This window comes from Antedon mediterranea, chromosome 6, assembly GCF_964355755.1.
Source record: "Antedon mediterranea chromosome 6, ecAntMedi1.1, whole genome shotgun sequence".
Classification (NCBI taxonomy): domain Eukaryota; kingdom Metazoa; phylum Echinodermata; class Crinoidea; order Comatulida; family Antedonidae; genus Antedon; species Antedon mediterranea.
Window position 1 is genome coordinate 192,058 of NC_092675.1, and position 25,865 is coordinate 217,922.

General features: G+C 31.7%; 1 protein-coding gene across 2 annotated transcripts; it reads left to right on the plus strand.

The window, feature by feature from the left end:
- On the plus strand, positions 1-24,967 carry LOC140052288 (tubulin polyglutamylase TTLL7-like). 2 transcript variants are annotated; one of them, XM_072097772.1, is made up of 18 exons: positions 1-103; positions 3,147-3,310; positions 4,022-4,180; positions 4,483-4,540; positions 4,817-4,880; positions 5,170-5,237; positions 6,837-6,995; positions 7,771-7,987; positions 10,469-10,633; positions 11,177-11,332; positions 11,865-12,053; positions 12,369-12,629; positions 12,972-13,049; positions 13,418-13,714; positions 14,498-14,626; positions 15,488-15,732; positions 16,103-16,273; positions 23,808-24,967. In XM_072097772.1, the coding sequence occupies exons 2-18, from the start codon at positions 3,235-3,237 to the stop codon at positions 23,944-23,946; spliced, it is 2,631 nt and encodes an 876-aa protein (XP_071953873.1). In that variant the 5' UTR covers positions 1-103; positions 3,147-3,234; the 3' UTR covers positions 23,947-24,967. The 2 variants fall into 2 exon arrangements, with proteins under 2 accessions (XP_071953873.1, XP_071953872.1); XM_072097771.1 differs by lacking the exon at positions 1-103 and adding an exon at positions 201-410.
- Positions 24,968-25,865: the final 898 nt, after the last annotated feature.

Here is a 25,865-nt window from a genome sequence, read left to right on the forward strand (position 1 = left end):
TCACCATTGGATATTTCCCCACCGATTCTGGCATAATTATTACGTCTCTCTGTGTGATGTGATGTGTGATGTGATGTGTGATCTAGCGCCACCTATTTTTACGGTAACTAAGGGAGACACACATTGATTGTTGGACGTACGGCGGCGCGGCGGACGCGACGACTTAATTATTTACAAACAAGATGTAGAGAGATATGATGGGGACGGGGTAATTGCGATTTCGAGGTCAGCCTGTTGTTAAACTATTATAATCGATACATATCGATCAATTTATTAAGTGGAATGTAACTTGTGTTTATACGTCTTATAGTGCCTCATTAACACCTCATAAAAGCAGGGATTACATCCAGCCTGCAGGTTAAATACAACAGTGGCAAACACTAATCTGCATCATCAGTGCCAGTGAGTGGGTGAGTCCATCCATCGCGGTCAGAGTCCGACTGCTGCTGTTGTCACACTATATACGGCTACGCTACCTAGGCCAGGCCTAACATTTCAGCCTAGGCCTAGTCATCCCATATAGCTAGATAGATGTTGTCAAGTGTTCGAGGTGAGGTACGTTGTTGATGGGAATTATTTCATTGTATGTACTGTATGTTGTTGGTGATGGTGTGGGCATAGAAGTTGAAAAAATTAATTTAATCCGCGTTGACGGTTGACTACTGCTAGTGCTAGGCCTATAGGCTACTAGGCTAGTACTACAAAAAAATGAATTACTTTTGTTTTGTCAATGTTGGGTAAGTAGAGCTAGGCCTACTATACGATAAATAATTATTATTAATAACTTTTCAGTGCAAGTTTTACAATCACAATAATTGCTTAATAATTATGTATACTTTTTGGGGCTATAACCGGTATGCGTATCCGATTAAGAATGTACACTTATGACGTTTGGCTGCATGCATTGTATTTAAACAAGTCTAAATAGTGTTCTCAGAGTTGTTATGAATCAGTTAGCGTATCTACACCGAGTAGTATACCGACTAGTCTGTTTTTATTTAATATTTCATCTGTGATTCTGTTTTATTTGCTGAGACTTTCATGTGAATGAAGCATTTCTTTACAATACAAAAAGCCAAGAAAACTCATTTTTTGTCACGAGTCACATTCTCCCACAATACCAGTGGAAAATAATGTCTGATTTTCAGACTTAATAAAGCAGAATTTGGAATGTTTGTCTTTTAATATTAATTTATTTTTAGACTTTTTGGTAGCTACAGTATTTGAGAAGAGCAATATCTTATTCTTATTCAAGCAAGTAGATGAATATTATGATAATCAAAAATTGTGGCAATAAAAATAAATAGGTGCCCATTGTATCCTGAAAATGCTATAAATGAGTTTTTTAAATGAATCAAAAGAGGATGAATGTTTGACAAAAGATGGGCGTTTGTTCTAAAGAGAAGATACAACAAAGGGAAATAATAACATTCTTGTTTTGTGGATTACAAAAAGAAGGCCAATCAATACAGTACCTCAAAGAGCATGAGATTTAACCTTCATCATTTAAAAATGTAGTTATTAAAAATTTACTGTATGCTCAAGCCTATAATTACTCAATACTTAAACCTGAGAAAATAGCCCTTTATTGTGCTTTGCAATGTCAAATACAATGGCTTTTGTTATGATACACAACCCCCTGGGGGTCTATTGTGTCACTGGATGACAGTCAGTAATTCAGCATCTTAGTGTTTATTTGTATCACCTATTAATTGTGATAAAGTTGGAGTGTATTTACTTCACATTAGGAACAATACAGTTAAACCATTCTGTTTTGTAAATTGTTTTATTTAAAACAATCACAGAGGCATACTTTTTTACCAGAATTTATTTTTTATTTTAATGATAACAACACGTTAATTAGTATTAAAACATTTAATTAAAGTTTTAACATTTTATAAAGTATATTCTTGTTTTTAAGAATACTTTTTATCTATATTATCACTTCATTTTTTAGTATTTTGATGTTTTAATGTATTTTCAGTTTAAATGTATAATTGCCAAAAAAAAGTAAAATGTTCAGTTTATGGATCAATAAATAATCTTGAATCATAATAGCTGCTAGCTGGTATCAGGTTTTGGTATAAAACACAGCATAACTTTGTTACTCCAGTTCTGATCGACTTTTAAATTTAGTTTCATTTGGTTGCAAGTTGCATTTCATTAAACGGGGAACATTGTCAATAACAATCAGAATTTGGAGTTAGTAGGAAACATTAGTGTGTTACTGTTTTTTTTCTATACTGTACCTCACTAGCGAAAATATAGATTCCCTGCATCAGACAATTTGGAGTTAGTAGGAAACATTAGTGTGTTACTGTTTTTTTCTATACTGTACCTCACTAGCAAAAATATAGATTCCCTACATCAGACAATTTTTTTTATAGTTTTCAAAATTTCTTCATGGCTGCCATGCTAATACTGATATCTACAGTATCTAGTCAGTTCATGATGTCTCCATAGTGATTGTGTTAATTCAACATGTCCTACTTAATCATTTTAAGCATCACAAACACAATGTGCTTCTTGCAAGTATTATTGTTTCTCTTTCCAATAAAACGGTTTCCAAGTTTGTTTATCTGTTTCCAAGGCAACTATTTTGATTGCTCATCACTGTATTCATGAACACTTGTTATTTTTTCAATGACACATGTTTCTTAAGCTCTTTATTTATATCAAACTTTATGTGACAAAAAAAAGTGATGTGCCCATGTATAGACAGGATGATGTCCTATCACTACCATATTTGGGCATATCATTACCATATTTGGGTATATCACACTTTTTTTGTCAAATAGCTTAATGAATACTGCAAGATTGCACTTTTGACGTCTTTGTATTGAACCTTACAATTAACAAAATGCAAATTTTAATATACAATAGATCTAATATTTCATAAATTTTGATTGACAACGGATCTTATTGAGTATTGTGTAACTGTACACCATCAGTTACAGTACTACAATACATCACAACCAGAAAGTGGTCAAGCAAACAATTTTCCTTTTAAATGACAGATACTGTGGATACATTACACTTTTACTTTGTGCAATGTTTTTTTAATTTGAAATAGTTCTCTAGTGAAAAATGTTTCATTTCATTAATATTTGTTAAATTTCTAAATAAAAAATATTTTTGATTTGCAGTGCATTATTGGTTATCAAATGGTTAACACAAGTGACCTTTGAAGATGAACATTAGTGCAACATTAAGTGTTGTATAACAAAGTTAAAGATGCCTTCAACATCCGGAGGTATTGAAGGGGGAGGTGTGAATCACAGTGGAGATGATGTCAGCATTCAAAACACAAGTAAATACAACAGTATAATTACTTCATTAATTAGTACCCTGTATCATAATAGAAGATAAGTCTAGGTTCTAGATGGAGTTTTGACTTAATATTAGTAAAAAGATACATTTTTACATATTGCATTTCATACGTACTGTATACTGCTTGTAAACTTGGGCAAAAATAAAAAAAGGCGACTGGTGGACTAACATAAAAAAAGTTTTGAAAGCTCTGTTGATTGTTGTAGGCTTCTTGCTAAGTAGAGTATATACAATTTGTCCTATATCATACTGTAAACAATCTTAGAAAACGTATTGTGTGTGTACAGTATAACAAGTTACTGTGTATCGTACATTAAGTACTGTAGAGCAAAATGTCACATGTGATGTAATGCAGTATTAATCCTAACTTAACATGGTATAGGAATCACATGTGTTACTGTATCATACCATGGAGCTATAAAATTAGATAATTTTCCATGATCATACAATACAAATACATATTATAGATACAGTACCAACAAGTGGTTGTTGTTGATTGACCTGCAATATATTGGATTATTTAGAGCATAATTATTATAATATAATATTCACCATTAATTGTGTGTTAAGTATATATAATGTAATAAACATTTAACAAGTAATATTTACTGTGTTTTAATATTAACATGCATGAATATAGATTGAGATTAATGTTTTTACTTTAATCAGTCTTACATCATTTATTCCTTAGATGAATTGTCAGATAGGAAAATAGAAGCGAGGAGAGATGACATGCTTGAAAATAGAAGTCAATTTGCGACCAAAAGTCGACACCATACAACAAGAAAGAAAACCAAGAGGCGGAAATTGTTAATATCTTTAAATGTCTCGGCTACAAAATATGAAATTGGTAATAATTAATGTGTTTTGTGTTTTTTAGGTTTACTGAATGTTTTACTGTAAACATGTATTGAATGATATTCATGCTTTAACTTCAGAATTTATGATCAACTTCATACCATTACATAAATAAAATAATATAATTATGATTCTTAGTACAGTACCGGACAGAATTATTGCATATTTTGACAAATCTGGTATTCATCTATTTTGTACCATACAATAAAAGTCATATCATGATTTGCAACAGTTGACTACTATACTGTATTGTTTTTACAATTCCCCATTAAACTTTTTTTATATTTTTTCCAGTCCGGAAAGTTGCACATGAGTTTGGTAATTTATCAGATTTAGATGAAGACCCTTCGTGGTAAGTACTGTTTTAAAAATAATCAATTATTCAAAGCTCATATAAAGCTCAAACCTACAGCTCTTTTGCTGCTTTTGTATTTATATATAAGTATAACTTTCAATATTTGATATTGAACTTATGAGAAAATTGCATGTGGTGGTTATCGTTAATCAATTATGTTACATGATTATTAACCAAAAAGAGTTTCATATTTTCCTCTTCATTTTTAATTGTAAGTTATACCTAAGATATGGCAATAATTTGATAAATACAATTTCTCACTTTTGTCTTTAGTTTTTTGTTCTGGAATGACACAGCCGTTCCAAACGAGAGAATAGCGGAATTAAAACCATATCAGGTTAGTATTTTATTGCATAAATCTAAAGCTCTGTCTACACTATCAAACTAGTTTGACAAAAAAAAAGAAACAAATAGAAAGTAGCAAATTAGTTTCAGCACACTACTGCCAGTCGCTGCAATGGCAATAACAGATGGTGCTGTATAACATTTTTTTAGCACTACAGCATTTAAAGAACATATAAATCCTGCCTCTTGTACTTAAAACAGCTTGTATCAATGAAGATTTACAGACATGCAAATGTATCATTTGAATCATTAATTGAAAACCATTTTATTTGTCATTGTAGAGAATTAATCATTTTCCTGCCATGGGTGAGATCTGCCGCAAAGACTGTCTCGCAAGAAATTTAGCAAAGTAAGTCATTTTTTTTTTTTTTTTTTTTTTTTATTCAGTATATTACACAGAGGCGCCTTACAAGATGGAACCATCTTAGCTTCAAGGCGCCTCAGATTAACAAATACAACATTTTAAAATAACTAACAGAAACATCAATTAAATCTTCCAGAATTAACAAGAAATTGTTGTACATAATAAAATAATAAAGCATTTTCACAATTCGAAAGAAGATCGGAACCAAAAATAAAAATTTCACTTAAAAATGTAAAATTAAATGTTAAAGAAAAATCCTTGGCTAAGATATCCTCAATAATTGAGTTAGCGCTTACAAGTAGAATATCTCTTTGTGTATTATAATTAGGGCAGTAACATAAGAAATGAAGCGGATTCTCAACATTAAAGCCACAAGTACAATTTGGATTGTCCCGAAGTCCATGTAAGAATAAATGCGAATTGAGACAGCTGAAACCAAGTCGGATTCTAGTGTGAATTTGGTTAATCTTCTTATCACCTGTATCATAATAAGAACGTTTTTTTGTTTCAAACAAATTGGATTTCAGTAGCAATTTTTTAAACTCAACAAGAAATGAGGAATTTTTTATTTCATTATTTAACTCATTCCAATGTGTTATAATAGATGGGACAAAAGATAAACGATATGATGTGGTCTTACAAAATGGAATTATTATATTTCGGATGTTACGCAAGTTATAAACTTCAATATTGTCAGAAAAATTAAATAAGGAGTAAAGTAAGTCATTTAGTGGCCTTATTTAATCTAGTTTTACATAAACATTATTAAAGATGTACAGTTACTGTAAGTGGTGGATAAGAAATTGGTTTATTCCAGATGAACACAAAGAAGACCATACAGTAGAACCACTATTAAGGGGACACCTTTGGGACACAAATCAGCGCGTCCTCTAAATACTAATAGAAATGTCCCCTGGATAAGGGTTGGCTGCAGTGTATATATTGCTGCCTGCCACTAGTTTGTTTCACAAGAAAGTGTCCCCTGGATAAGGGTTGGCTGCAGTGTATATATTGCTGCCTGCCACTAGTTTGTTTCACAAGAAAGTGTCCCCTGGATAAGGGTTGGCTGCAGTGTATATATTGCTGCCTGCCACTAGTTTGTTTCACAAGAAAGTGTCCCCTGGATAAGGGTTGGCTGCAGTGTATATATTGCTGCCTGCCACTAGTTTGTTTCACAAGAAAGTGTCCCCTGGATATTAGGGTTGGCTGCTGTGTATATATTGCTGCCTGCCACTAGTTTGTTTCACAAGAAAGTGTCCCCTGGATAAGGGTTGGCTGCAGTGTATTTATTGCTGCCTGCCACTAGTTTGTTTCACAAGAAAGTGTCCCCTGGGTAAGGGTTGGCTGCAGTGTATATATTGCTGCCTGCCACTAGTTTGTTTCACAAGAAAGTGTCCCCTGGATAAGGGTTGGCTGCAGTGTATATATTACTGCCACTAGTTTGTTTCACAAGAAAGTGTCCCCTTATTAATAGTGGTGTCCCTAAGTAGGGGATCTACTGTATTCTTAAAAGTTTCTAAATAATTTACTCAAATACAATTTGTCTTTATTTGTAATATCATTATTATTATTATTTTTACATAGAATGATGAAGGTACATCCACATGAATACAATTTTTCTCCCAAAACCTGGATCTTTCCCGCGGAATACAGTGCATTTCAATGTTACGTACGAGAACTGAAACGCAAAAATAAGAAGCAGACTTTCATAGTGAAACCTTCGAATGGCTCAATGGGCCAAGGGTATGTATTCATCTTTGTTAAGCTCTGTCTACACTATCAAACTATAGTTTGTCAAAAAAGTGTGATGTGTCCAAATATGGTAGCGATATGCCCAAATATGGTATTGATATGGCATCATGTTCATGTATGGGCACCTCACTTTTTTTTTCACATAAAGTTTGTTAAAGTTAGTGTTAGACAGAGCTTTACAGATCTTTTTATTTGTACCGTAATAAACTATTTTCTGTTTTGTAGACTAGAGGCAAATGATTTTCAAATTTACAGTAGTATTAAACCTTCCTAGTACAATTCTGGCAATTTTGATACACCATGTATATGAATGCGTACTGTAGCAAAAATATAACAAAAATCACACAAACTCTCTCTCTCTTGTACATTATAATAGATTCATTTATTCTTAAACAAGTATATATATATATATAGTATAAAAGACACTTGTATACTATACTTTGAGCGTTGAATAAACAGTCATTCCACTCAATGAAACAATAAACTCCTAAATAAAATCAATACATTTTACAATGTTTAAACCACTTGTTTTATTTGCATGTGTTATTTAAAAGTTGAAAGTCCAATTCAATCCATTTATATATCATATTCTTAGTTCAAAATGGTACATAACATAACACATAATAAACATGTACACAATGAGAATGTATTTGTTTAAATGTAGAATGATAAACAATATTATCACAAAAGTAGAAGACATTTACATATAAATATCTGATTTATTTATGATTTATTAAATTTTTTTCCCATTAATTTTCTTTTCTAGCATTTCTTTATTTCGAAATGGTGAGAGAATTCAACAACAAGACCATACAATTGTTCAGGAGTATCTAGATCGGCCTTTCTTATTGGAAGGTTACAAATTTGACCTCCGTATTTATGTTTTGGTGACATCATGTGACCCTTTAAGAGTTTTCCTTTTTAATGATGGCCTTGTTAGATTGAGTACACAAAAGTATGCCTCCCCATCAGATGGAAATGTGGTGAGTCAGAATATTGTTGAATATTTATTAATTGTTTGAATTTCAATAATTAATAACTTTGGTTTTGACCAATGTACACCATTATATGCATGCATTGAGGATGTATAGTAATAGTACTAGTACAGTATGTTAGGGTTAGGTTATGCATGCATTGAGGATGCATGGTAATAGTACTAGTACAGTATGTTAGGGTTAGGTTATGCATGCATTGAGGTTGTATAGTAATAGTACTAGTACAGTATGTTAGGGTTAGGTTATGCATGCATTGAGGATGCATAGTAATAGTACTAGTACAGTATGTTAGGGTTAGGTTATGCATGCATTGAGGATGTATAGTAATAGTACTAGTACAGTATGTTAGGGTTAGGTTATGCATGCATTGAGGATGCATAGTAATAGTACTAGTACAGTATGTTAGGGTTAGGTTATGCATGCATTGAGGATGCATGGTAATAGTACTAGTACAGTATGTTAGGGTTAGGTTATGCATGCATTGAGGATGCATGGTAATAGTACTAGTACAGTATGTTAGGGTTAGGTTATGCATGCATTGAGGATGTATAGTAATAGTACTAGTACAGTATGTTAGGGTTAGGTTATGCATGCATTGAGGATGCATGGTAATAGTACTAGTACAGTATGTTAGGGTTAGGTTATGCATGCATTGAGGATGCATGGTAATAGTACTAGTACAGTATGTTAGGGTTAGGTTATGCATGCATTGAGGTTGTATAGTAATAGTACTAGTACAGTATGTTAGGGTTAGGTTATGCATGCATTGAGGATGCATGGTAATAGTACCAGTACAGTATGTTAGGGTTAGGTTATGCATGCATTGAGGATGTATAGTAATAGTACTAGTACAGTATGTTAGGGTTAGGTTATGCATGCATTGAGGATGCATGGTAATAGTACTAGTACAGTATGTTAGGGTTAGGTTATGCATGCATTGAGGATGCATGGTAATAGTACTAGTACAGTATGTTAGGGTTAGGTTATGCATGCATTGAGGTTGTATAGTAATAGTACTAGTACAGTATGTTAGGGTTAGGTTATGCATGCATTGAGGATGCATGGTAATAGTACTAGTACAGTATGTTAGGGTTAGGTTATGCATGCATTGAGGATGCATAGTAATAGTACTAGTACAGTATGTTAGGGTTAGGTTGTGCATGCATTGAGGATGCATGGTAATAGTACTAGTACAGTATGTTAGGGTTAGGTTATGCATGCATTGAGGATGCATGGTAATAGTACTAGTACAGTATGTTAGGGTTAGGTTATGCATGCATTGAGGATGCATGGTAATAGTACTAGTACAGTATGTTAGGGTTAGGTTATGCATGCATTGAGGATGCATGGTAATAGTACTAGTACAGTATGTTAGGGTTAGGTTGTGCATGCATTGAGGATGTATAGTAATAGTACCAGTACAGTATGTTAGGGTTAGGTTGTGCATGCATTGAGGATGCATAGTAATAGTACTAGTACAGTATGTTAGGGTTAGGTTATGCATGCATTGAGGATGCATGGTAATAGTACTAGTACAGTATGTTAGGGTTAGGTTATGCATGCATTGAGGATGCATAGTAATAGTACTAGTACAGTATGTTAGGGTTAGGTTGTGCATGCATTGAGGATGCATAGTAATAGTACTAGTACAGTATGTTAGGGTTAGGTTGTGCATGCATTGAGGATGCATAGTAATAGTACTAGTACAGTATGTTAGGGTTAGGTTATGCATGCATTGAGGATGCATGGTAATAGTACTAGTACAGTATGTTAGGGTTAGGTTATGCATGCATTGAGGATGTATAGTAATAGTACTAGTACAGTATGTTAGGGTTAGGTTATGCATGCATTGAGGATGCATGGTAATAGTACTAGTACAGTATGTTAGGGTTCGGTTGTGCATGCATTGAGGTTGTATAGTAATAGTACTAGTACAGTATGTTAGGGTTAGGTTGTGCATGCATTGAGGATGCATGGTAATAGTACTAGTACAGTATGTTAGGGTTAGGTTGTGCATGCATTGAGGATGCATGGTAATAGTACTAGTACAGTATGTTAGGGTTAGGTTATGCATGCATTGAGGATGCATGGTAATAGTACTAGTACAGTATGTTAGGGTTAGGTTATGCATGCATTGAGGATGCATGGTAATAGTACTAGTACAGTATGTTAGGGTTAGGTTGTGCATGCATTGAGGATGCATGGTAATAGTACTAGTACAGTATGTTCAATATGTGTACATTTTTTAGTCATTTTTTTGGTGATACTTTGAAGAGTTCTGTATAAATAACATAAATTATGTGCTTTGTATTTTAGTGTTATAATGATGAGCAATTATATTGAAAAGTCATTGAGATTTCAGTTTTTAATTAACACCAATCATATTTTAGCTTTTGATATGAGGTTTGTTTTTTGGCTAGCGATGTTAAGTATTTATTAACTATTATACAATACAATTTATCTTTGCAGGAACAATTGTATATGCATCTCACAAACTACTCGATTAACAAGAGAAGTGAGAACTTTCAACGCAATGAAGATGTTACCAAGGGCAGCAAAAGATCCATTCAGTTCTTTAATGATTACCTCCGCAAGAATGATTACGATGTTGCCGCCATATGGAAAAGCATTGCGGTGAGTTCTCTTCATTCTTAAGCTCAGTCATTTTTTGTCACATAAACTTTGATAGTGCAGACCGGGCTTTTCTCTTAAAAGTCACACAAGGTTTTTGGCATACCCAAATGGAATCTGTCCCTTTTGTTAAATAAATGCCCTTGAGATTATAAGGTAATGATCACCATAAGTAATATTGAGTATGATTCTATTACCACAAAACCAACATTGGTAAATGTAAATATCTCATTTTGTGTCATTGTCTTAGACTTTAGGAAGTGTAAAACCATGACTAAACTAAATTTTGTAACATAATAAGAACAAAACTTTTAGGCTGGTATCACCAGTCAAAGTTACTTATACTTACTGAAATAAGTACTGAAATAATCAAATAATCGCAAACAATAATAAAAAAATAAAATGATAATACTAAACTAACTTATTTTGTTTGTTATGCGTTGATACTGTATCTACATATGACTCACTTTAACAGTACAATAAATTGTGTGTTTGTTTAGCCAAACACAATTAATCAGGATATAAACAACTTTTACCTTCTTTCAGGACGTGATAAACAAAACGTTGATTGTTTCTGAGCCGCATGTGTTGCATGCCTATAGGATGTGCCGGCCAGGAACTGCTGGCAATGACAGTGTTTGTTTTGAAATACTTGGGTTTGACATATTCCTTGATAAGTCACTCAAACCTTGGTTGTTAGAGGTAAGACATCGCGCCATCTTTTTTATACAAATCCTAATTGCAGATATCAATAAAATCTCTTCTTGTAAATATATTCTGGACTCGCCTTGGAACTTGACTTTTTGGTCCAGCCAAAAATTGTACATACAGTATAACATTATAAAAGTGTGTTATACAAAACATGTCTATTAGCTTCATAATGTCAATAATGAAATGATAACCTAAAAATAAAGTTTGAAATTGAAAAGAATGTCCTTCTTTGTGGCATACCTATTAAATGAGAGGTTCTGCTGTATTCTTAAAAGTTTCTCAATAATTTACTCAAATAACACATTTATGTCCGTAATAAGGGAAATTTTGTTGGGTCTTAAGGTGTCCTCTTAATAGCGTTCGACTAAAAAGTAAAGGTAAATAATTGTGCATTTTAAAAATAAAATTTTAAAAGTTCTTCAAAATGAGGTTTGGCTCTATACTAACCAATGCTCTAGGAATTGTAGGAATGTAACTAACTGAAAAAATCATTTTACTAGATTTTTTTTTTCTATTCGTTTAGATTAATCGAGCTCCAAGTTTTGGAACAGATGAGAAGATTGATCTGGATATTAAAGGTGCTTTACTGCATGATGCATTTAGATTAATCAACATGAAGCCATCAGATAGACGGAAGGGAATGGCAGCCCAGAAGGCAGAGTCAAGACGGAGACTGTTCAGGCCTAGCAAACGATTAGACTTGGATTTGACAGTAAGTGAACACTACCACAGTAAACAATTGGCATCATTGTCATTAGCCAAAAGAGGACCTGAATAAAAAAGAAAATTTTTCATGAATATAACATCATAAAATGTTTAAATTTTGTTCAAATTAAAATAGAAAACTCTATTAAAACTGCATTTAATATGTGAATCACAATGACAGTCGCCCTAATCAATATCGAACTATAAAACGTTTATATGACAATTACACCATTTGTTTTTAGGTTTAATGGTTTTTTTTTGCATTGTCCTTGTTTTTAAACCTACAATCTTTTATATAATTCTATTCATTCTATTGCTGTAGGATATTGATCGCAGAAAAATTGTTGTTGACAGAAGGAAAGAAGAACTAAAACAAAAACTGATCAGCATTCGCCGAGATAATGCTCGGGAAGATTTTGAGAATTGTAACATGGGGCGGTACCAGCGAATATTTCCTCCTCCAGATAAAAGTTCACAAGATCGGTATCGGAAGCTCATCAGTGATGCTTTTAACATTTTTCTAGCAGGGCGTGCTGCTTCACTTCAAAAAGAAATTGCTAAACTACTCAATGGATCACTTAGGGTAATGAAAGATTGTAACCCCCTTAGTAAAATGGACTAGTCTATGAACTTTTTGTCAATTAAATCTCCTTAATTTGTAGAATGGCTGTAAAGTTGGAGGACTGTCTTTTTGAATGACATAGATTCTTGGCCTATCATTCGTCAATGATTTAGAATGGATAAATTGAATAAAATGATTAATGTTTTGTATTCATTGAATGGAGAGAATATTTCATTTGATGAAAGATTGACAGGTCTATTTTCAACTCATGAAATATTCACACAATCAAAGTCATAAACATTCATTATTTGTATATTAAAGTAGTTTTTACTTACAATATTATTTTCTTTTTTACATTAATAGGAGGATGAGATAATTGATATGTTACAAGCTTGTGATATTGAAGATGATGGAAAACAAAAGTTATTTAAAGGTCCTAAGGTATGCAAATGGAAAATATAATATACATCTCAAAATTATGAGATGGTATGCCCTATAAAAAAAGTCTTCTTGGATGCTATGCTTATAAAAATGCTTGTGTGCGCTTTAAAGAACCTAATACATCTTTCGAGATGAGTTGGGGTTACCCCGGTGTACTAGCTCATACATCCATTGTCGTGGACAAACGAATGAGCGCTAGAATTGGCAGCACTGACATGACCCTTAGGGAAGAAGCATGTAGTTGAAAATTGTAGCAGTTAAGTTTACACAGTGCCATGAGCAAGGATCGTTGGAATGGTGGCTATATAAATAGATTAGGAAATAATATTATTAAGATAAAGAAGTATTATTTTTGTTTAATTTCTTAGCCATTATCATCTATGCCATCTGTTGTTGATGAGATTCCAGAGTATGATTCAAGAGCGTCTTCACCTATTTCAACCTCAACACACAACTCAGTAACAGATTTCAAGACCAGGCTAACAGCTAGTCAATCTCAAAGTCAGCTAAACAAAGCAAAGAATCCCATTCCTAAACGACCGCAATCTGCTCAGAAATTAACCACTAGTTCAAGACCTCATTCCGCTCATCTAACTAGTGCATTCCAAAGAACAGTGAACCGTAAAAATCAACCTTATCAACTAAGTGCATCGGATGGAAACTTGGTAGGTCAAAGGTTATATTGTTTCAATGGAAAGTTTCCACTCACTGAAATTAAATGCATATTGTTTATTATATGCATTTAAATGAATTAGTTTCTTGTACGCCACTGTTGTTCATCACAAAGACATATGTCATGCAACTACGTCAGTGCAGTAGATTTTGTTGTATATAAACTATTGGTCAATAATTTGAGGTATTTACATAGAAAAATCTTTTTTCTAAGTTGGAAATTTCATGCACTGTTTTGAAACAAAATAACTTATTGATAACAAGAATTTTTTTCAAGGTTCCAGGTATTATTTTGAAAGTTTTTATCTTCTATGGAAGGAAATATTAGTTTAGTCTACCTCGTCTGTTTTAATAACCTTGTATTGCTAAGTCATAGCAAACAATGGCAATTGCTGAAAATATTTTAGATATAAATGTCGACTGATATTATCCCATAAAAAATAATGTGACAAATTGTTGTTGGATAGGCCATTTTAATGTCCCATAATTGTTACTTTGAACAAAAATTGGAGCGAGGAATATGGCGGTTTGGTTAAATATAATTTTTATTTTCAATTTTTTGGATGGCCACAAAATTGAATAACTTTATTAAAACTACAAAATGGTCTATTCAAAGTTTGATTTTATTTATGTTTCTTGTTTTGTTGGAAAATATATACTATTTATGATTTGTAAGATGCAAGCTAAAATTTATTACTTTCATCGGTAAATGAATATGTTAATTACCAGTATTGTAAAATAAAACTTCACTTTGTCATACATCTTTGTCCCAACAGAGTGAAATTTCAACATCTGCTTTAGACAGAGAGGAAGAAATGATGCGAAAGACGTTAATGGCGCTTAACGATATGCGAATCAAGTTTCCTGGGAAAACAGATGAAGAAGCAGATATTATTCTTAACCAAGTAATCTAAATACTAAACTTCCTTTCATAATAGAATAATGATTATCGTTAATTTACACTAAGTTAGTAGTTTTCGCAAACAAACCCAACACAATACTTCTGTAATGTATTAACTGGGTGTCTTACAAATAGCCATAACAGCTAAAACAAAAACTAAAAAGAAAGATTTGTGGAAAGGTTTCATCGCATTTCAATTAAATTATTAATGCAAAATTTGTTATCATTATGTAAAGGTAAAAAGATTGCAGAATCCCCGGAAAAAGTTTTAGGCCTAAAAATTGTGTTTTTGTGTTCACCTTTGTAGATTTGCTTTGTGATTGTTTTTGTCAGAAAGCTTAATTTTTAATGTGTTGTTTTTTTCACCTTTCTATTTAATATTTGTTTGAACAAAAGTGTTTTTTGTTATTGTTATAACGCCAATCATGTGATCAACGTTCTGGACTGTCCTAGATTAAAGTAAACAATTCACTCTTTACCTGCATAATATTACAGCACAGGATATCCTACCAAACTAGATACTGTACATTAGGCAGTAGACTGTCTATAATAAGGCACTGACATTTGTTGTTGTGAAATCATATAACCGAATTTTTTTGTCATGCTATTGTTTTATATAACTTTAATATTGTTGTTAATGGGACCCCACTGGAAATAAGATAAACAAATAAAGAAAATAAAAACTAAAAACCATGCAAACACAACAAGATGACAAAACAATGTGGTTAATTCTATTAAAAGGTATTACAGTACCTATGATTCTCCCAAATAATAATTTTTATTGACAAACTTTTCATTTCCATTTCATTACAAGAATATATTATGTTCTATAAATAAATTATAATAAATTATTTAATTTATACAGATTCAAGAAAATTGGAAATACCACAAGCCTCGAATAGCGTCTTATTGGTTGGTTAAACTGGACTCTATTAAACGTCGTAAAGTGATTGACATTGTCAGGTCAAATGTGCGTTCAGTTCTTCAAAAGATGTGGCGTTGTCCCGATATTGAGTCCCTGAAACTGTGGCGTATATTTTATCGTCTTTTTAATCGTCTACTTTGGAGTCATGGGCAAGGCCTGTGGAACTGCTTTTCATCAAACACGAGGCATGCTGCTTTTTGTTTATAGTGATAAACAGTTTTAATAGTATTTATATAGAATAAATATGTTTGTATGTTTACATTTGTAACTACTGTATTATTTAAAATATGATTATTCGTTGTCAACATCGTGGTTATATTGTCTTCTCTCATTAATCTCTGGTAATTTGGAAATTAGGCATCCAACGTAGAGTAGAACCCATATTAAGAGGACACCTTCGGGACCCAATGTGAAAGTAATAGGTGTGTCACCTGAATAGGAGTTGGCAATAGTGCCACTTGTTTCATAGGAATTGTCCCAAGTGAGGGGTTTATATTGTAATTTACATTTGTATTTTATCAAATCATAATAATATTGTTATCATTTTTGTTACAGCTGTTCTTGGGACACTATCTTTCATAAGAATAAAGATAGCATATCAGGTGTTGAATTTATGTGTTGTGAGCGTGTCATAGAACTTTGTTGTCAATGTCTGCTCATTGTGTATCAGTTTGCAGCTGAAGCCAAGCTATCAATGCCTTCTGGGGAAACCTATTCACCAACCAAGTAAGAATCATTTTGTTTGTCTTTCCAAACTTTTAAATTATTTTTATTCATGATACAGTAAACTCTCCAAAAACTAACAACAACCAAAAAAAAAATGTTTTAAAAAGTCTGTTTTTAGCTAAAATAGTACTACAGTAAAATCTTGATTGAGGAGACACCTTTAAGACCAAACAAAGTGTCACTTTCATAGGTGTGTACCCAAATAGTGATTGGCCATAGTGTTGAACCTATTTATTTTATTCTACAAGAAAGTGTCATATTCATGTCATGTTCCTTTCCAAAGTGTCATATAGGGGTGTTCCTTTCCAAGTGTCATATAGGGGTGTTCCTTTCCAAGTATCATATAGGGGTGTTCCTTTCCAAGTGTCATAGGGGTGTTCCTTTCCAAGTGTCATATAGGGGTGTTCCTTTCCAAGTGTCATATAGGGGTGTTCCTTTCCAAGTATCATATAGGGGTGTTCCTTTCCAAGTGTCATAGGGGTGTTCCTTTCCAAGTGTCATATAGGGGTGTTCCTTTCCAAGTGTCATATAGGGGTGTTCCTTTCCAAGTGTCATATAGGGGTGTTCCTTTCCAAGTGTCATATAGGGGTGTTCCTTTCCAAGTGTCATATAGGGGGTGTTCCTTTCCAAGTGTCATATAGGGGTGTTCCTTTCCAAAGTGTCATATAGGGGTGTTCCTTTCCAAGTGTCATATAGGGGTGTTCCTTTCCAAGTGTCATATAGGGGTGTTCCTTTCCAAGTGTCATATAGGGGTGTTCCTTTCCAAGTGTCATATAGGGGTGTTCCTTTCCAAGTGTCATATAGGGGTGTTCCTTTCCAAAGTGTCATATAGGGGTGTTCCTTTCCAAAGTGTCATATAGGGGTGTTCCTTTCCAAAGTGTCATATAGGGGTGTTCCTTTCCAAAGTGTCATATAGGGGTGTTCCTTTCCAAGTGTCATATAGGGGTGTTCCTTTCCAAGTGTCATAGGGGTGTTCCTTTCCAAAGTGTCATATAGGGGTGTTCCTTTCCAAGTGTCATATAGGGGTGTTTCTTTCCAAAGTGTCATATAGGGGTGTTCCTTTCCAAGTGTCATATAGGGGTGTTCCTTTCCAAGTGTCATAGGGGTGTTCCTTTCCAAAGTGTCATATAGGGGTGTTCCTTTCCAAAGTGTCATATAGGGGTGTTCCTTTCCAAAGTGTCATATAGGGGTGTTCCTTTCCAAAGTGTCATACAGGGGTGTTCCTTTCCAAAGTTTCATATAGGGGTGTTCCTTTCCAAAGTGTCATATAGGGGTGTTCCTTTCCAAATTTCATAGAGACATTCCAAAGGAGGAGTTCTATTCTATTGTAAAAAAAACATGGGTCTTTGTAACTTGAAGAGAGTATGAGGTTTGTCAGATATTCTGTCACTCAAAAATATGTAATTTTGGGTCCAGTTGGACCAATTCATTGGCACCTGCTGAGTATGTTGTGATGGCTCCACTTTTCATAGGTTTCAGTTTGACAACATAACCACAGAGAAAGATGAAATTTAAATTGGACTATACATCGGAATATATACAAATTAAATGGTGGTTAAAGTTCAATACATTGTTTTTAATCTTTCACATTTTATGGTTAAAAAAACATTAATTGTACATTGAAATGATGTTGCTACTTTGCTAATAAAAAAAGGAAAAATAGTAATTATAAGTGTGAATAAGCTTGTTTTATCATTGACATAAGCTGATATTAATAGCCAGATGTGAATCATATCAGATATGTTATAGGAAATGATGATGCGTTTCGTTGTCACTTAATACTACTACGCAGACAAACATTTTTCAATTCCTAATATGACATTCACTTTTTCAAATTTCTTTGAATCGAACCGCAGTCCTATTTGTTTTTCCTTTTCTCAATTTAGTAGGTGTAAACAGGTAAAAGAATGTAATTCCTTGACGTCAGCAATCCAAAAGTATTTTCATTCAAAATCATATGTTCAGTACAAACCGCAATCCTTTATTGTTTTTCCTCACTTTTTTCTTTTCCAATATGCTATGACATTTATTATTATTATTAAATTCCCTTAGTTATTGCAATGAAAAGGTAATTTTTAATTTAATTTCCATTGTTTTAGTTGGAATACATTTTTAAAATAATATATGCTGTTTAATATAGTATAAACATTTTTCAAAAAAAAAATGATTTACACTGTTACAGTAATTATTAGCAACTGGTTTTGGTTTAGAAATTAGACATCAGTTTACAATTGCAATAAGATATGTTTGTCATTGTTTCAATACAGATTGCTTGTTTAAATGACATCCTTTATTCAGTGTATTCCTTCCTATAGAAATGGTCACAATCTTATAGGATTGTATGATCTCTCACCCATCATTATAAATGGGTACTGTGGATAATTGTTATGTCCTAGACATTTGTCACTGTGACTATAATTGCAAAAAGTAAATATTTCCTAGTTCAATTAAAGGTGCACGATTTCTGATCCTTCAGGGATAGATTCATATTTCCTGTATATTGTCAAATCGAAGCCTTGTGTAAGAGTTCATGGTTTAGCCAAAGGTTAACCACAACACAGATCAAATGTGATTTGAGGTATCACATAATTAAAATTTCTTTTTAAACTTTTGACTTTTAAACCGAATTGATTTTGATTACTAACTGCGATTACAACTAATTTAGTTTGACTACTAATGAGCTTTTTAAAACTAAATTGAAACTTAAACATCAAAGAAAATTATACAATACAAATGATAGACAAAGAAAGTATGAACACCGAAAGAATAAAAGAAAGTATACAATACAAATGATAGACAAAGAAAGTATGAACACAGAAAGAATAAAAGAAAGTATACAATACAAATGATAGACAAAGAAAGTATGAACACAGAAAGAATAAAAGAAAGTATACAATACAAATGATAGACAAAGAAAGTATGAACACAGAAAGAATAAAAGAAATTATACAATACAAATGATAGACAAAGAAAGTATGAACACAGAAAGAATAAAAGAAATTATACAATACAAATGATAGACAAAGAAAGTATGAACACAGAAAGAATTAAAGAAATTATACAATACAAATGATAGACAAAGAAAGTATGAACACAGAAAGAATACAATACAAATGATAGACAAAGAAAGTATGAACACAGAAAGAATAAAAGAAAGTATACAATACAAATGATAGACAAAGAAAGTATGAACACAGAAAGAATAAAAGAAAGTATACAATACAAATGATAGACAAAGAAAGTATGAACACAGAAAGAATAAAAGAAAGTATACAATACAAATGATAGACAAAGAAAGTATGAACACAGAAAGAATAAAAGAAAGTATACAATACAAATGATAGACAAAGAAAGTATGAACACAGAAAGAATTAAAGAAATTATACAATACAAATGATAGACAAAGAAAGTATGAACACAGAAAGAATAAAAGAAATTATACAATACAAATGATAGACAAAGAAAGTATGAACACAGAAAGAATTAAAGAAATTATACAATACAAATGATAGACAAAGAAAGTATGAACACAGAAAGAATAAAAGAAATTATACAATACAAATGATAGACAAAGAAAGTATGAACACAGAAAGAATAAAAGAAATTATACAATACAAATGATAGACAAAGAAAGTATGAACACAGAAAGAATAAAAGAAAGTATACAATACAAATGATAGACAAAGAAAGTATGAACACAGAAAGAATTAAAGAAATTATACAATACAAATGATAGACAAAGAAAGTATGAACACAGAAAGAATAAAAGAAAGTATACAATACAAATGATAGACAAAGAAAGTATGAACACAGAAAGAATTAAAGAAATTATACAATACAAATGATAGACAAAGAAAGTATGAACACAGAAAGAATAAAAGAAATTATACAATACAAATGATAGACAAAGAAAGTATGAACACAGAAAGAATAAAAGAAAGTATACAATACAAATGATAGACAAAGAAAGTATGAACACAGAAAGAATTAAAGAAATTATACAATACAAATGATAGACAAAGAAAGTATGAACACAGAAAGAATTAAAGAAATTATACAATACAAATGATAGACAAAGAAAGTATGAACACAGAAAGAATAAAAGAAATTATACAATACAAATGATAGACAAAGAAAGTATGAACACAGAAAGAATAAAAGAAAGTATACAATACAAATGATAGACAAAGAAAGTATGAACACAGAAAGAATAAAAGAAATTATACAATACAAATGATAGACAAAATACAAATGATAGACAAAGAAATTATGAACACAGAAAGAATTAAAGAAATTATACAATACAAATGATAGACAAAGAAAGTATGAACACAGAAAGAATAAAAGAAATTATACAATACAAATGATAGACAAAGAAAGTATGAACACAGAAAGAATTAAAGAAATTATACAATACAAATGATAGACAAAGAAAGTATGAACACAGAAAGAATAAAAGAAAGTATACAATACAAATGATAGACAAAGAAAGTATGAACACAGAAAGAATAAAAGAAAGTATACAATACAAATGATAGACAAAGAAAGTATGAACACAGAAAGAATAAAAGAAAGTATACAATACAAATGATAGACAAAGAAAGTATGAACACAGAAAGAATAAAAGAAATTATACAATACAAATGATAGACAAAGAAAGTATGAACACAGAAAGAATAAAAGAAATTATACAATACAAATGATAGACAAAGAAAGTATGAACACAGAAAGAATTAAAGAAATTATACAATACAAATGATAGACAAAGAAAGTATGAACACAGAAAGAATTAAAGAAATTATACAATACAAATGATAGACAAAGAAAGTATGAACACAGAAAGAATAAAAGAAATTATACAATACAAATGATAGACAAAGAAAGTATGAACACAGAAAGAATAAAAGAAATTATACAATACAAATGATAGACAAAGAAAGTATGAACACAGAAAGAATTAAAGAAATTATACAATACAAATGATAGACAAAGAAAGTATGAACACAGAAAGAATACAATACAAATGATAGACAAAGAAAGTATGAACACAGAAAGAATAAAAGAAAGCATACAATACAAATGATAGACAAAGAAAGTATGAACACAGAAAGAATAAAAGTTTGTTTTTATGTGAGGTAAAGTAAAATGTAACTACAATACCCCCCTCCCCCCTCCCCCCTCCCCCCACTACAAATAAACTTTAAAAAATAAAAACAAATTATTTTTAAAAAGACAAATTAAGAACAAAGCAGTATAAATGAAATATATGAAGCTAATTTAAAAGAAAGAAACAATTGTATTATTTAATATTATTAGTTTTTATTACATTAAATGTATTCGGCTTATTTTGATAATTAGATTGTAGTATAGGAAGGATACTCAATTTGTTAAAACTGTGAGAATCCAAGCAAATGTATTGCATGTAATTGTTTTGGTCATAACGGCTTTAAATTTTGAAGTCTTGTGTCACCACTTAGCTCACCAATAAAAGTGTGTCACTTCAATTGCCCACCATTACCTTAACCACACAGTGTGTAACTCAATTGCCCACTACCACACAGTTATATTGCCCACCACACCACAATGGTAGTTCAATTCTGTAAGTAGTAAACGGCTTAGATAACTTCCTGTATTTGACAGTTGGAATGACTACACCTTAAAGTAGAATTGTACTGTATTTTGTAACAAGGAAGCTTAGAGACAAAAACATGACAGATTAAAACGCATGCGTAGGTCTTCAAATGTTGTCACATTCAGATATAGTTGACTTTTACCATGCAATTTATCTAAAAGCCTAAACTTTGGTATGAATGAATGGAAGATGTAGAGCAGAAATTACCTTGGCTATTGTTTTAATGAAAAAAAAGTCAATTTTGAAATAAAAATAATTTGATCAATTCTGTTATTAAAGATATCCACAAAAAAAATTTTTTTTTGGATGTGCAATTTTGATGTTTCATAATAGTTATTCCTATTGACCAGAAACATATTGGATCAAAACAAATTGTTTACCTGGAAAAACTGCAAAATAATAGTCAAATTAGGTGCCAGCCAATTAACTGTTTGTTTTGTCTTTTTATAAGTGAAAGCATTTTTTTTCTGCCGAAGTGACTTTATTAAATAAAACTACAAAATGGCTTAATCAAAATCTGATTTTAAAAATCTTAATTTTTATGTTTTGTTTCATGTTTTTCATGACCTTTATTGTCATTTATCATGACCTCTATTGTCATTTGTCATGACCTCTATTGTCATTTGTCATGACCTTTATTGTCATTTGTCATGACCTATTGTCATTTGTCATGACCTCTATATTGTCATTTATTGTGTGACAATTTACTTCACACCAAAGGAAACGATAAAGGATATTTTATAGATTTGTTTGCTACTTTCAATAATATGAATACAATGCATAATTATGAAATTGTTGAATATCAAAATATTGTTTGCATGAGTATTGAAAAGCTTTTTGATTGTGTTAGCAGAAACATAAAATGAACCATTATCTGCAATTGAGTTAGATTTCATCTTGATAAAAAGGATAGATATAAATTAAATACCTAAAACAATTGGTGTAACTATGCAGTTCAACACACTGATAAATGGTGTAACTATGCAGTCCAACACACTGATAAATGGTGTAACTATGCAGTCCAACACACTGATAAATGGTGTAACTATGCAGTCCAACACACTGATAAATGGTGTAACTATGCAGTCCAACACACTGATAAATGGTGTAACTATGCAGTCCAACACACTGATAAATGGTGTAACTATGCAGTCCAACACACTGATAAATGGTGTAACTATGCAGTCCAACACACTGATAAATGGTGTACTATGCAGTCCAACACAATTGGTGTAACTATGCAGTCCAACACACTGATAAATGGTGTAACTATGCAGTCCAACACACTGATAAATTAAAAATCATTGCAAAATGCCACACACCTGCTATGTATAGGAATAGGGATTGAGCTTTGCATGAAACGACCCTAAAACAGATTTAGGAACTCATTTGATGTATCATAATCAGGGGCTGCACCTTCAATTTCGGAAATTGTAATGCAAAAGATAGGACAGCCCTCCCTATTTCAGATTCCTGGATCCACCATTGATAATGCTGTAAATATTTAAAACTCATATGACAAGATATTTTTGTCCTCTTTTTATTTGTTATACACTTGTTTATTTATTTATTTATATGTTGAGCATGCACCTTTGAATCAGGACAGTGGCACTCACAATATGCGGTGCGGTCCAAGAAACAAAACAGAACATATTGGAAAATAAAAATACATGAATAACTAACTGTAACTAATCTAAAAACAAAAATATCTAGAAACTACAGTTACTTGGTTGTAATGTTATCTTATTTGATTAACATAAGTTTGTAAGTGCCGTGTCATATCATATTGTATTCAATTTATAAATTTTTTTAGGAGTTTATTCTCAGAATACACACAGATCCTGTTCATAACTAAGTACTTCTGTTCAGAGAAAAAAAAATTCACACCATTTTTATTTTCAGACAACTTTCATCATCACAGTTGAGCAATTCACGGACATCACCGTGGTTACCTTCAAGCCCTCACAAGGCTATGACTCCAGTGAGCCAACGGATGTCGCGTTTGTACCTGAACAAGTCTCTAGATAATCTAGCCTCTTAAGATTAGATACCATTAGACAACAATGTGTGTAAAATTGTGACTTTGACCAGGTTTTGGCAGTCATTACTTTGCCATAAAATTGATAATATTGTATATCAAAAAGGAATGTCAGGGAGGGGTGTATATAAACATCTAAATTTATATTCAATATCATTATAATATTTTTCTAATTTTTGTTAGGCATACTGATCTTCTCTATTAACAATTTGAATAAATTGATTTTTTTGTTTTTAAATTGATATTAATTACTTTTAATTTTTTAATCTTGAAACATTGAATTGAAAGCATACTTTTAATTATTTTTAATCATTGTAATAAGTGATGTGTATTTTCTCACCTTCTGAAAACTAAATTATTTGTAAAAAAATATCATAACTAATATGATTGAACATCTTCATAAATAATAATTTACTTTTAAGGGATGAAAAAAATAGAAATATTAAATGTTATTGTTATTAATTTTAGTAACACATACAACTAGGCCTACATGGCAATTTCTAAACATAAAGGCCCAAATTAAACTCTTGAACATAAGTCATTCTGACCTCTAGAAAGTTATCCAACTCTAATACAAAAATTAGGCATGTACTAGAAAGATTTGTAATTATTTGATATATTTGCTATCATGTGTGTTAGTGCATTTTATAAATTGCACCAGCTTTAATAAATTTTATTTTTTACTACATTTTTAGGATATGTATCTGTATAATTTGGATGTTATATTTAAGTATAGTATTAATTTAAAGACATATTTGAACCACCTTCATAGATCAATGTTTATTGTTCTACACAATTGTAGGGCTTTTAGAAAAATAAAGGTAACCTCGTATTAACTCTGAATGTTTTAATTTCTTGGCAGACAATGATTTCCTCTAGAATTGCATATAATAACATTGCCAACATTTTCATTATCAAAAAAATGATGTCATTTCTAGATTATGTTTTCAGTCACATTTAGTGTAATAGATAATGTGACTCATTTAGATGTTGTTACAGACACTTCCTTTGTACGTGGTTATAATAGTAATTATTAATTTAATAATAAATATTAACTAGAGGGTACTCCGAGAGTACAAACCTCCGCCTACTGTAAAATTCCCCTACATAAAATTCCCCCTGAATATATTTTTTTTACATTTTTTTTTATTAGTTCTAAGTGTAAATATGTTAACTGCACACTACAAAGTTGTGGATGACAGTGTGGTGTAATGGTTATGTGTCCAGCCTCTCACAGTTGAGATCGCTGGTTCAAGTCCCACTGAGGTTTTTTTTTTTTTTATTTTTTTTTTTTTTTGTGGACCTTGATCTTTGACCCTGACCCTTCAAAATTTAACCACAATTATATGATGTGTCATTGATCATTGTGGCTAAGTTTGGTGAGAATCGGATCAAAACTGTGGTCTCTAGGCAGTAAAATAGTTTTTTGTTAGTTGTGACCTTGACCTATGACCTTTCCCCCTCAAATTCGAACTCGTCCGAGCTTTTTGGCCATAGATCATTGTGTCCAAATTTGGTTAGAATCGGATAAAAACTGTGGCCTCCAGGCTGTTCACAGACACACACACAAACACACAAACACACAAACACACACACAAACATACAGGGGTGAAAACATAACCTCCTTGGCAGAGGTAATAAAGGTAATATAAACAACAAAAATGTAAAGCTCTGTCTACACTATTAAACTTTATATGACAAAAAAATATGATGGAAATGATGATGTAATGTCACTACCATATTTGGGCACAGTGTAGACAGAGCTTTACAACGGTTCAAGTTGAAGAAATAATAAATAATAACTATTAGGCTATAATTATAAATCATCTTCACTGAATGTTTATGCAAATTCATTTGTGCGAATCGAACGACACAAAAAGTAAAAAAAACAATGAAAATTTGCTCGAATATGTAGTTAGTTT